A 13,409-nucleotide genomic window follows, 5' to 3' on the forward strand; every position below is an offset into this window, starting at 1 on the left:
GGGTGCGCTCCCGTTGCTCGGTCCCAGCGCCTGCCAACCTAGCAGTTCGAAAGCACCCCCGGGTGCAAGTAGATAAATAGGGACCGCTTACCGGCGGGAAGGTAAACGGCGTTCCGTGTGCTGCGCTGGCTCGCCAGATGCAGCTTGTCACGCTGGCCACGTGACCCAGAAGTGTCTCCGGACAGCGCTGGCCCCTGGCCTCTTAAGTGAGATGGGCGCACAACCCTAGTGTCTGTCAAGACTGGCTCGTACGGGCAGGTGTACCTTTACCTTTACCTTATTGCTTAATATTAATACCTTGTTCCTTCCTGTGGGCTAAAAATAGGTTGCAGCAGTACTTCCAAACACACAAGGACTCCACTAATAGCAAGGGAAGCACAAGAGCTTAGAAATAAATGAAGAAAATATAGACAGGCTTGCCCTTGAGTCTGTGTTTAACAAAGGGATATAGCTGCTGAGTCTACCTGTATATTGCATATTTCCCAAATGCATATCTGTCCTGCTCACAATTTACATTTTTAAGTGTATACGGCCCACGGGCACTTTTTCCAAGGTACTTTCTTGCATTTTTTTCGAGGCCACAGCAGCAAATAATTCATCTTGACAAAATATACGGTCTTACTCGTCTAAAAGTGCATATGCTGTATATCAGGCTTCCTCAACCTCGGCCCTCCAGATGTTTTTGGCCTACAACTCCCATGATCCCTAAGCTAGCAGGACCGGTGGTCAGGGATGATGGGAATTGTAGTCTGGAGGGCCAAGTTTGAGGAAGCCTGCTGTATATAATGCATTGATCTCCCCATGCATTGAGACATATGGTGGGAAAGACACTTTGCTCTAAGTGAGTCATAAAATGGACAAAACGATAAATAATGGGCTAAGTCTTAGATGCACTAAAAACGTAAGGGGTGAAACAGCTAGTTTCCCTCGCCTTGTCTGTTCAGAGAAGTAAAGAAAAGCCTTTACTTCTTAACCCTAAAAGGCTACCCAAGGAGTGATCTGCATGTTACTGTGTGCAGCTTACGTGTGTGGTTATTTGTGTAAGCAGTCAAACATCAGCTGGCAGCTGGCAGTGCTTAAACATCTCCAGAGCATCTTTTGGAATCTTAGGTACAGTCAAACCTCAGTTTTTGGACATCTCAGCTGTCAAATGTATCAGAAACCCGAAGTGAATGCTTCTGTTTTCAAACATGCCTCGGAAGTCAAACGGGCTTCTGAGGCGCGTTTCTCAATTTCCCCCATTGAACTTGCTGACGTCCCTTTGATCCTCGGTTTTCGAATGTTTCGGAATTCAAACGGACTTCCGGAACGGATTATGTTAGAAAACCGAGGTTCCACTGTACAGTCGTACCTTGGAAGACGAACGGAATCCGTTCCGGAAATCCGTTTGAATTCCGAAACGTTCGAAAACCAGAGCGCTGCTTCCGATGGGCGGCAGGAAGCTCCTGCCGCCCATCGGAAGTCATAGAAACCCTGTTGGACATTTGCCTTCCAAAAGAACGTTCGTAAACCAGAACACTCACTTCCAGTTTTTGATCATTCGGGAGCCGGAACGTTCGACTCCCAAGGCATTTGGGAGCTGAGGTACGGCTGTATTGCTGGATGTGCTGCAATTTAGCCCTGTGAGCTTGCTGGCTCACACCATTCTGATCAATAGACGTTGTTGTTGTTTAGTCATTTAGTCATGTCCGACTCTTCGTGACCCCATGGACCAGAGCACGCCAGGCACTCCTGTCTTCCACTGCCTCCCGCAGTTTGGTCAAACTCATGCTGGTAGCCTCGAGAACACCGTCCAACCATCTCGTCCTCTGTCGTCCCCTTCTCCTTGTGCCCTCCATCTTTCCCAACATCAGGGTCTTTTCCAAGGACTCTTCTCTTCTCATGAGGTGGCCAAAGTATTGGAGCCTCAGCTTCAGGATCTGTCCTTCCAGTGAGCACTCAGGGCTGATTTCCTTCAGAATGGAGAGGTTTGCAGTCCATGGGACTCTCAAGAGTCTCCTCCAGCACCATAATTCAAAAGCATCCATTCTTCGGCGATCAGCCTTCTTTATGGTCAATATCAATAGATAGACACCCCCAAACACACACACAATGTGTGAGCAAAGCAACCTCAGCTGTAATGTTTGAAATGGCTCTTGCCTCATCCTCTCGAAGGGGTGAGTTCTAAATGGGGATAAGGAACCATTGCACATCGCCATTTGTCCTTGGGGAAATGAGAACTCTGCAAAGAGGAACCGAGGGGTGACAGTGGTCCCTGGGCTCAAGCTATTGAAGGTGCTCTTGATGCTTTTGCTAACGGCTTCTGTCTGATACATAGGAATGACCAACAGGCCGGACCTGATAGATGAGGCTCTCCTGCGACCTGGAAGACTGGAGGTGAAAATGGAGATTGGTAAGTAAGTCGAGGGAATGCTCATGGCCACAGGCTGATGGTGTGAACCAGAAAAAGAACCGAAAGCTTGTTCGATTTGAGCAGACTCGCAAATGAGTACATAGGAGTTATCATTGTCGCCATGTTCTTGCTGGCCTTTCCCCTCTGCTTTCTGAATGCCAGAGGAGGAGTCTGTAAGCTTTTGTGGTTTTAAATCCTGGCTTGTTTTTGTTAACCATAGTTTTTTGTTTTTTTTATTGGTTATTTGGTTGCCTTTTGCCTTTTTATTTTTATTTTTTTTTATAATATTTTTATTCAAAAATTTTTCCATATAAACATAACATACATAAACATACATAAACATACAAAAACAAAAACAAAAACAAAACAAAAAACATGTACCATTTCATATCCTAATTTCTTATGCCTTCCTTCCCCGACTTCCTCATGCCTCCCTTTTCTGTATTCCAAATTCTTATCAATTACTCAGCAAATCTTCCCTTATTTTAATTTAAGTTTAAGCTAACCTTCCTTATTCTCCTTGTCTTAACCATTACTAATAGTAACCATTTACTTTCAGTCCATCATCATTCTAACTTTCATTAACTTTGTGATATTTCTTTAAATAGTCCTTGAATTTTTTCCATTCTTCTTGCGCTGTTTCTCTTCCCTGGTTTCGGATTCTGCTCGTCATTTCTGCCAAACCCATGTAGTCTATCACCTTCATCTGCCATTCTTCCAGTGTGGGTAGATCTTTCGTCTTCCAGTACTTCGCAATAAGTATTCTAGCTGCTGTTGTAGCATACATAAAAAAAGTTATATCTGTCTTTAACACCCCTTGGCCAACAATACCCAAGAGAAAGGCCTCTGGTTTCTTGGTGAAAGTATATTTAAATACCTTTTTAAGTTCATTATAAATCATTTCCCAGAATGCCTTAATCTTCGGGCACGTCCACCAAAGGTGAAAAAATGTACCTTCCTTTTCTTTACATTTCCAACATTTATTGTCAGGCAAATGGTAAATCTTTGCAAGCTTGACTGGGGTTATGTACCACCTATAGATCATTTTCATAATATTTTCTCTTAAGGCATTACATGCCGTAAATTTCATCCCGGTGGTCCACAACTTTTCCCAATCAGCAAACAAAATATTATGACCAATGTCCTGAACCCATTTAATCATAGCTGATTTAACCGTTTCATCTTCTGTATTCCATTTCAGCAGCAAATTATACATTTTTGACAAATTCTTAGTACTGGGTTCTAACAGTTCTGTCTCCAATTTTGATTTTTCCACCTGAAAGCCTATTTTACTGTCCACTTTAAACGCTTCATTTATTTGATGATAGTGCAACCAATCTCTCACCTTCCCTTTTAATTTCTCAAAACTCTGCAATCTCAGTTTGTCCCCTTCCTTTTCCAAAATTTCCCAGTATCTTGGCCACTTAGGCTCCATGTTTAACTTTTTAACTGCCTTAGCTTCCATTGGCGACAGCCACCTTGGAGTTTTATTTGTTAACCATAGTTTAAACAAGCCACAGTTTCTCCAAGTCTGGGTGTCATGGATTTAACTGGGGTTAGTTCATGTATTTATGTCATCTCTATACTGCCTGATGTTCAGTGGGAGGTTTAGAAGAAGAGTTTGGATTTGATATCCCGCTTTATCACTACCCGAAGGAGTCTCAAAGCGGCTAACAATCTCCTTTCCCTTCCTCCCCCACAACAAACACTCTGTGAGGTGAGTGGGGCTGAGAGACTTCAGAGAAGTGTGACTGGCCCAAGGTCACCCAGCAGCTGAATGTGGAGGAGCAGGGAAGCGAACCCGGTTCCCCAGATTACGAGACTACTGCTCTTAACCACTACACCACACTGGCTTTACAATAATAAAAATGCATACTATAAAACAAACATCTAGAACAGAGTTAAACATCACAAGATAAAATGACAGAGGAAACAGCAGTGCAAAAGATATTTAAAAACTATAAAAACCACACATTTCCACCCCAAATGGCCTTGGTGAATAAAAATATCTTCATCTGATGCTGAAAAGCAGAGGTCCCGCCACTGAAAAGGCCCTCTCTTTAGTAGCTGTCTTCCTCAATTCATTTATTGGGCCACCTACAGAAGGGCCTCAGAAGGTGACCTTTCAGTCTAGGTAGTAAAAAAATAGTGGTTCACAAATTACAAGGAGAGTGAGCACACAAGCTTGAGAATTGCCAAGGCTCACACGCATATGTCTGAAATCCACCAATTTGACGTCCCATCAGTGCCCTCTGAATGGCCCTTTTCATTCTAGATGAAGCTAGAGTGCCACGTGACTTCCTTTCTTCTCTCCCAAGAAGCCCGTCAGAGCCCTGGGTTTTGGAGAAGGATGGCTTATTGCATTGCAGCACCTAGTATTGTGGCCGTGGAACAGACAGTTGTTTTCCAATGCAAATAATTCACAGTGTTGATGATTTCATTTAGGTTTGCCGGATGAAAAGGGCCGGATGCAGATTCTTAACATCCACACCTCAAGGATGCGGACCCACCAGCTGTTGGCCTCAGATGTTGACATTTCGGAGCTGGCTGTAGAAACCAAGAACTTCAGTGGTGCTGAGCTTGAGGGTCTGGTCCGTGCAGCACAATCCACTGCTATGAACAGACACATTAAGGTTTGCTTCTTCCCTTCAGATGGCATTGGCTATAAATCCAAGATGGATCTTCTGTTGCCTCCCTCTTCTTCTTCTTCCTCCTCCTCCTCCTCCTCCTCCATCATTCAATAATGCTTCTGAACATCTCCCCTGCCTCCATTAAAGAAAAAGAGGTGGACCTTCTCAGATCTCAACCCAGAGCTTCCCTTTCTACTCCCAGCCTCCCACCCTGGGAGATTTTCCCCTCCCAGCCTCTCACACAGGGTCCTTCACCAGCCAGCCGTCGCCTTCAGTTGTGCACAGTCTCCTCATTAACCCAGAGTAGGGGACAACAAGTAGGAACGCGGGTGGCGCTGTGGTCTAAACCCCTGAGCCCTTTGGGCTTGCCGATCAGAAGGTCGGCGGTTCGAATCCCTGCGACGGGGTGAGCTCCCATTGCTCGGTCCAGCTCCTGCCAACCCAGCAGTTCGAAAGCACGCCAGTGCAAGTAGATAAATAGGTGTGAAGGTAAAGGGCGTTTCCATGCGCTGCTCTGATGATTGCACCAGAAGCGGCTTAGTCATACTGGCCACATGACCTGGAAAAACTGTCTGCGGACAAACGCCGGTTCCCTTGGTCTGTAAAGCAAGACTGGACTTAACTGTGAGGGGTCCTTTACCTTTTTAGGGGACAACAAAAGCAAAACAAAGCAAAAAAAGGAAAAGTAACAGAAAGATTAAAGTAAAAAAGGAACGAGAAAGTAATAAAGGGGAAGGATTCAGAGGTGGGGAGTTGGTTTGCACCTCTCCAGTCACTTAATACAGTCATACCTTGGTTGATGAACGGCTCAGTTGCCGAACATTTCAGTTATCAGAAGCTGAACGTCTGGCACGCCTTGGTTTTCGAACGGTTCCAGGGAGTCGAACAGACTCCCGGAACGCATTCTGCTCATCAACCAACGTATGACTGTACTGGGAACCCTTCCCCATCCCACTGTTGGGGTCTAAACTTTCATAAGACATTGCCACACACTTTTTCTCTGCAGCTCTAAGGAGAGACTAAGATTACGTGAGACACAACTTAAGCTTTCAACAGAAGACTCATTGCTTCTTGCATGTACTGAACCTATAGATCTGCACAGAGGCCTCTTTCTGTGCACAGCTGTGCAGAAAAGTCAAGCATATGTGTCGTGTGCCTGTGTTGCTGTTCAGCTCCCGGAGCTGAGATTTCAAGATGGGATGTAGTTGGTGTTTGTCTCTTCCCCCGTCCCCCCCCCTTTTTTTTAAGTTGTAAAGGTCACTGTGCCTTTAATAGGAAATGAGTGATGCAGGCTGCGAAATGTCAGAGTGAGAAGGTTAGAGATTAGCTGGAACATGCAAAATAAGGGTTTGCTATTGAAGAGTGTTGAAATGCTTATATTATTTTTTTTGTTAGCTTGCCACAGGTGTAGGGCCAGGAATGCACCCTGGAACAGGCAGGCGTTGGTGTAAAAGTTTTAATGTTGTGCAGTGATTTCAGGAGGGGGAAGAGTGCTGTGGCCAGTTACTGGCTTGAAAAGGCACCCTAAAGATTTGGTGGCGATGGGGTCCAGACCCTTGGCTCCACCAACATCCCAACCTGCCCCCCCAAAGCCCTTCGGGTTTGCATTACCAAGCTAGTTACCCTCTGCAGGTTTGCTGACCTGCTCACATCCTCAACAGGAACCACATGAAGACTGTACACCAGCGCTTCTCAACCTGTGGGTCCCCAGATGTTGTTGGACTACAACTCCCATCATCCCTGAGCTCTGGCCTTGCTAGCTAGGGGTGATGGGAGTTGTAGTTCAACAACATCTGGGGACCCACAGGTCGAGAAAGGCTGCTGTACACAAATGCCCCTGTTGTGTAAGAGCAACACAGAAAAGAAGGCCAGGAATGGGGAACATGTGCACCTTCAGAAGCTGTTGGGCACAACCCTCTTCCGCCCCAGCCAGCAAAGCAAAGGACCAGGGGATTATGGGAGTTGCAGTCCAGCAACACCTGGAAGACTATAGAGCTCAGGCTGATAATTCAAAGCAGCCATCTTGACTGGTTCTCATCATTAAAGGGGATCAGCAAAATATGATTGGGTAGGATGGGAAGAGAGATGGGAAGGGGAAAGACCCATGCAATTCTTCTCCCAAGCTCCTTTTTATCCTCAGAAAGCTCTAAACACATTTCCCCCTTCTGTTTCAACGGAAGCTGAGACTCTTTAGATTTTTGCAGGGCTTCCTTTTTTTTTAAAAAAAAAGGTATTTATTAAGATTTTCCACCATAGTACAATAAAAAATCAAAAAAGAGAAAAAACAAAGAAAGTTTTAAAACACATAAAGTTCACAATCCTTATTTTCTATAACATATTTCCCTGACTTCCCCACTCCTCTCCCTCTTGTATTCCAGTTCAGATTGTTGGTTCAACAAGTTCTTATCCCTATTTTTAAACCTTTTTATATTTAGTTCTTTTTAAAAAAACCAATTTTGCCTTATAGACTTCATATTTATACATCATTGCTTATTCTTTAAACCTTTTTCTAAAATCGGCCTAAATTCCCTTCCATGATTTCCCCAATTTTCATACAAATATCCAAACAAAATAAAAACAGAACAGGTTAGATTATACACCCTTTGGATTCCCAAACTCCACCCCCCCTTTCCCGGTTTCAATCCCCAACAAACGTCCATCAGTCCATCTACTATCAGCCTGGAGATCTCACGCCCGAGGCTCTTAATTCTCTCTCAGTTCCTCTCTGCCGGTTTTTTTTATAGTCCTTGATATTAAACACCAAATCTCGGAGAAGCTCTAGCCCAATAAGGTCCATGTTTCTTCCAGCCAGACCTCCATATTTAAAAGTAGATTTTTGCAGGGCTTCCACAGGGCCTCGCCTCTTGACCTCAGCAGCTTTCTCTGTGAACATGTGCCTCCAGCTGTCTCTCTCTCTCTGTCTCTTTTTGGAAATATTTTTTATTCGGTTTTACAAATACAAATTTGTAACAAATACCATTATAGCTCCATATAAAGAGATTCCTCTGAATTTCCAGACTCCCCCCCCATCCCCTCCATGGGTCCTAATGCCAGCATTTACACCTGCGTATCAATCCATTGTGGGGACGCGGGTGGCGCTGTGGGTAAAAGCCTCAGCGCCTAGGGCTTGCCGATCGAAAGGTCGGCGGTTCGAATCCCCGCGGCGGGGTGCGCTCCCGTTGCTCGGTCCCAGCGCCTGCCAACCTAGCAGTTCGAAAGCACCCCCAGGTGCAAGTAGATAAATAGGGACCGCTTACTGGCGGGAAGGTAAACGGCGTTCCGTGTGCGGCTCTGGCTCGCCAGATGCAGCTTGTCACGCTGGCCACGTGACCCGGAAGTGTCTGCGGACAGCGCTGGCCCCCGGCCTCTTGAGTGAGATGGGCGCACAACCCTAGAGTCTGTCAAGACTGGCCCGTACGGGCAGGGGTACCTTTACCTTTACCTTTATCAATCCATTATCCACATATTTTATCCATCCGAGTTATCCATAGTCTTTGTCACCTTACCAGTGAGTTTAAAATCCTGCTAATGTTTCCATCTGCTTACAATGATCTCCTAAGTAAATTATAAATTTTCCCCATTCTTTTTTGAAGTTCTTGTCCTCTTGGGTCCTGAGCTTTCCAGTTAATTTTGCCATTTCAGCATAGTCCATCAACTTGGTTTGCCATTCGTACCTGGTCGGGATTGTGTCTTCTTTCCATCTCTGGGCTGGTAACATCCGTGCGGCTGTTGTCGCATACATCAATAGTCTTTTCTGGTCCTTTGGGATCTCGGTACCTATGATTCCTAATAAAAAAGCTTCTTATTCCTGCTGGCTATCTCACTAACATGCCATCTCCTCTTGCGATCAGGCCACCACCAAAGTGGAAGTTGACATGGAGAAGGCAGAGTGCCTGCAGGTGACAAGGGTAGACTTCTTAACTTCTCTGGAGAATGACATCAAGCCGGTGAGTGAACCCCTTTTAATCCCGCAGACATTTGTGTTGCTCCCCTCTGTGGAAGACCAGAGGCAGGCTTTAATGAACTGACAATGACGTCCTGATTTTGCACCATCTCCTTTTCTTCAACCTGCAGGCATTTGGGACCAATCAGGAGGATTATGCAAGCTACATCATGAATGGGATCATGAAATGGGGTGACCCTGTCACTCGGGTGCTGGACGACGGAGAGCTTCTTGTTCAGCAGGCCAAAAACAGTGACCGTACCCCGTTGGTCAGCGTCCTTTTGGAAGGTAGGTTTCCCTCTCCACATTGTCTTCTCAGCCAGATTAGGACTGGAGAACCTGTGGGTTAAACCACAGAGCCTAGGGCTTGCTGATCAAAAGGTTGGCGGTTCGAATCCCCGCAACGGGGTGAGCTCCCGTTGCTCGGTCCCTCCTCCTGCCCACCTAGCAGTTCAAAAGCACATCAAAGTGCAAGTAGATAAATAGGTACTGCTCCAGGGGGAAGGTAAACGGTGCTTCCGTGTGCTGCTCAGGTTCGCCAGAAGCGGCTTAGTCATGCTGGCCACATGACCCGGAAGCTGTACGCTGGCTCCCTCGGCCAGTAAAGCGAGATGAGCGCCGCAACCCCAGAGTTGTCCACAACTGGACCTAACCGTCAGTGGTCCCTTTACCTTTAACTGAACATTCAAGCCAGGGCAATATTCTCTCTTTGAAAGCCTGGCTAGCTGCACAGGACAAATTGGGAACACAGTTTAAATGTGCTCCCAGTTCTTCCTTTGCAAGCCAAACTAAGCCATGCGAGGAAAGAGAAAAAGTCGTCAAATTCAAAAAGTGCTGTATTTTGCCCACAAAGGAAAAGCTGGGATCAAATTTAGAGTGTGCTCCTGAGTCCTCCTTGCTTCCAGTTCCGACTTAAAGTTTCACAGAGTGTTGGGCAGCTTGAAGCTTCATCGCACCTGCGAAAGGTGGGTCATCCAAATGGTCTGGCGGGGCTCATTATGGGCTACATGCTGTCCACTCCTACAGCCATTACAGCAAAATTGCTTGACTTAAGTACTTTCTAGCACTTGAGAACTCCTGTAATTTGGATGGGAAAGGTACTGGAATCTTCAAGAGATTAAGCAAAAGCATGTTTGGCGCCCTGGTGGAAAAAGAAGACTCATGTTTTCAGGGAATCAGTGAGCACTGTTCTGTCACTGATTCCCTCACTGATAACTTGCCGTGATTCAAGTCAGACATCACGTCAGACCATGATAAGGAAGCTGATTGATGTGATTTCAATTGACAGGATGTGGTATGTAATCAGCCAGCAAACAAAAATAGGAAACCATAGTTTGAAATGACTTTGCAAACCGTGATTCGGACTAACTATGGTTTAGTGGGATGTATGGCTTCAAATAAAGCCATTGCTCCACTGCCACAGACTCCTACAACCTTGAATTCATGAATCTGGGTGTAGTTCTGAACCATGATTTGCCTTTTGTGCATTTGAGAGCACAAGCTATAGATTGGTTGCTTAACGATGGTTAGTGCAAACCATGCTTAGTTCAGACCACCATTGCCATGTTTCTTTGGCCAATGGGATGTGAGCAGAATCCTTTCTCTGCTGTGAATACCCATCTTCAAGGACACTCAATACTGCACATTCAGAAGTGCAACACTGCTCAATGGGCACCTGATCAGAATAATTTGAGTTGCAATTCAGGTTATGCAATATTCTAGATCATGGGTAGGCAACTTAAGGTCCGGGGGCCGGATCCGGCCCAATCGCCTTCTAAATCCAGCCCACAGACGGTCTGGGAATCAGCATGTTTTTTACATGAATATGTGCCCTTTTATTTAAAATGCACCTCTGGGTTATTTGTGGGGCCTTCCTGGTGTTTTTACATGAGTAGCATGTGTGCTTTTATTTAAAATGCATCTCTGGGTTATTTGTGGGGCATTGGAATTTATTCACCCCCAAAAAAAATATAGTCCGGCCCCCCACAAGATCTGAGGGATAGTGCTGAAAAAGTTTGCTGACCCCTGTTCTAGATCCATGACAAAACAGTAAAAAACAAACCATGGAAACGAATGGGCATCTTTTTCAAGTGAGATTGGATGGTTTCAGGCCGGGCATGCAACTTTTAATTTTCCTTGAGCCTTGCTGAATTTGCTGTTACCTCTTACTCAATTCTGTCTGTCCTGTGATCCTTACAGGTCCCCCACACAGCGGAAAGACGGCCTTGGCTGCAAAGATTGCAGAAGAATCTAACTTCCCATTTATCAAGATCTGCTCTCCAGATAAGATGATTGGCTTTTCAGAAACTGCCAAATGCCAGGCGATGAAGAAGGTATATTTTGCGAATCCCTTCCACGCCACATTTTTTGTTTGCTAGATGTCACGGGCGTTGTGTCTGTTTCCCTACTACTCCGTCGATGTCCTGTGCTGCTTTCAAATTTATAAAATGATGCCACAAACTATAGAAAGTTGCGTGGCAAGGTCCCGACCCCTCCACGAGGTTGAATAAAGACACTTGACACCAGTTTTTTAGGTTAATTGGCTAAAAAAGGCCACAACTTTATTGGTTACAGATTGTGAGCGGTATTGGATTAGGCATTGGACCTAACCGACTATATCTGACTCTTGCCTGTCTGCGCGGAGTCCGTGAAGGGTTAACCACCAGTAGGGGGAGTCCTGATGATGCACATTAACTAGGAGCTCCCCCAGGGTCACCAATAGGGGTCGTGCCTTAGACCCTAGCCTCCCCAGGCTTTGGACAGGGCCACACCCCCAGAATCCTTTAACACAGCGGTTCTCAACCTGTGGGTCCCCAGATGTTGTTGGGCTACAACTCCCATCATCCCTGACCACTGGTCATGCTGGCTAGGAATGATGGGAGTTGTAGTCCAACAACATCTGGGGACCCACGGGTTGAGAAACACTGCTTTAACGGAATACCCTTCAATGTGTGGAGGAGGTGATAGCGCTACCTCCCTATCTCTCTTCTCCAGCAATATTCCAATGCCTAACCGCCAAACCTTACAAAGTTGTGACAATTTGCTATGTGGGTGGCGCTGTGGGTTAAACCACAGAGCCTAGGATTTACCGATCAGAGGGTCGGCAGTTCGAATCCCCGCAACAGGGTGAGCTCCCGTTGCTCAGTCCCTGCTCCTGCCAACCTAGCAGTTCGAAAGCACGTCAAAGTGCAAGTAGATAAATAGGTACCTTCCGGTGGGAAGGTAAAACGGTGTTTCCGTGCGCTGCTCTGGTTCGCCAGAAGCGGCTTAGTCATGCTGGCCACATGACCCGGAAGCTGTACGCCGGCTCCCTCAGCCAATAAAGCGAGATGAGCGCCGCAACCCCAGAGTCGGCCACGACTGGACCTAATGGTCAGGGGTCCCTTTACCTTTAGCTTTTTAGGCGAAAACCCAGTGGCGGAGCCAATTTGCCAAGTGGAAAAAGTCCTACCAGGCCCCTCAGTGGCGACCAACCACAGTCCATAGCAAGGTCAAGAGATGAAATAACCTAAAGGGCGGGAGGGTGGGAAAACCGGAGCAGCTGGAAGCGCGGAAAGGTGTGAGATTCCCGCTGCGTCCTGATTAAACCAAGCAGGCCACACCCCCAGAGCAATTGGCTTGGTTGCCTGGGCAGTGGCGCAGGCGGGAAACCCCCCAATCGCGCAGGGCTGACCCCACCTTCCTAAGGCGGAAGTGGCTTTGTCAAGAATAGACAGTGAGCAAGATCATCTGAACCGATTGCTCAGTTGAATGGAACGAACAAAGAATGAAAAAATTCAGTAAATCAAAAGGAAGATACCTTCCATTTCCCTGGCTTAAGAAGGAAATAAATGCAGTCTGTCTGTATTTATGTGGGACCCTCACAGAAAGAGAGTTAAGATGAAGCAAACATCCCCTAATGGGATGAATACATAGGGCAAAGAAAAGATTGACTTGAGAATCCTAAATATTATTCCATCTCTAGAAAGCGCATATTCCCCAGAGACATCTGAGCCACAGTTAATTATACGGCCTTCCAAATGTCGGGAAATTGTTGCTTTTTAAATTGCTTTTCACCAGGATCTGCACTGGGGGGGAGGTAGTTTGAAAGAACTGAATACGGACAAGCAGAGAGGCGGCTTGGTTTTTCCGAAAAATGGGGGCATTTCCTTTCAAGAATTCCAAACATCTAACAACCTCTCCAGAGGAGGAGAGCAAAATTGCTGGCAATATATAATGTGCATGATATTTCTTCATTAATCTCCGTGTTTTTAGAAAAAGACTTCAAAACACCTGTTCTTCAGGCTTGACTGTGCCTGTTCAGGGACAGCAACCATTGCCAAGTTGTTGCTCCTGGAATTTGTCTCGCATTCTAAGAAATTTTTTTCCACAGCCTTAAAATACGCTGCGTTTTGTATGGACGCCAACCATGCATTTGGCTTTTGTCTGTTCCTTCAAAGCAAAT

At 46.0% G+C, this 13,409-nt stretch overlaps 1 protein-coding gene across 7 annotated transcripts in view; it reads left to right on the top strand.

The window, feature by feature from the left end:
• NSF (N-ethylmaleimide sensitive factor, vesicle fusing ATPase) overlaps positions 1 to 13,409 on the top strand; it is a 108,271-nt gene that overhangs the window by 72,358 nt on the left and 22,504 nt on the right. For all 7 annotated transcript variants that reach the window (XR_008327400.1, XM_053363690.1, XM_053363692.1 and 4 more), the window contains exons 11-15: positions 2,318 to 2,392; positions 4,838 to 5,025; positions 8,874 to 8,969; positions 9,097 to 9,253; positions 11,165 to 11,298. Coding sequence is in view for 6 of the 7 variants with exons in the window: in XM_053363690.1 (XP_053219665.1) it covers positions 2,318 to 2,392; positions 4,838 to 5,025; positions 8,874 to 8,969; positions 9,097 to 9,253; positions 11,165 to 11,298 (650 nt within the window). In the remaining variant the exon portion in view is untranslated. The remainder of the gene's footprint in view (positions 1 to 2,317; positions 2,393 to 4,837; positions 5,026 to 8,873; positions 8,970 to 9,096; positions 9,254 to 11,164; positions 11,299 to 13,409) is intronic.

The sequence above is a fragment of the Podarcis raffonei genome, chromosome 13 (assembly GCF_027172205.1).
Source record: "Podarcis raffonei isolate rPodRaf1 chromosome 13, rPodRaf1.pri, whole genome shotgun sequence".
Classification (NCBI taxonomy): domain Eukaryota; kingdom Metazoa; phylum Chordata; class Lepidosauria; order Squamata; family Lacertidae; genus Podarcis; species Podarcis raffonei.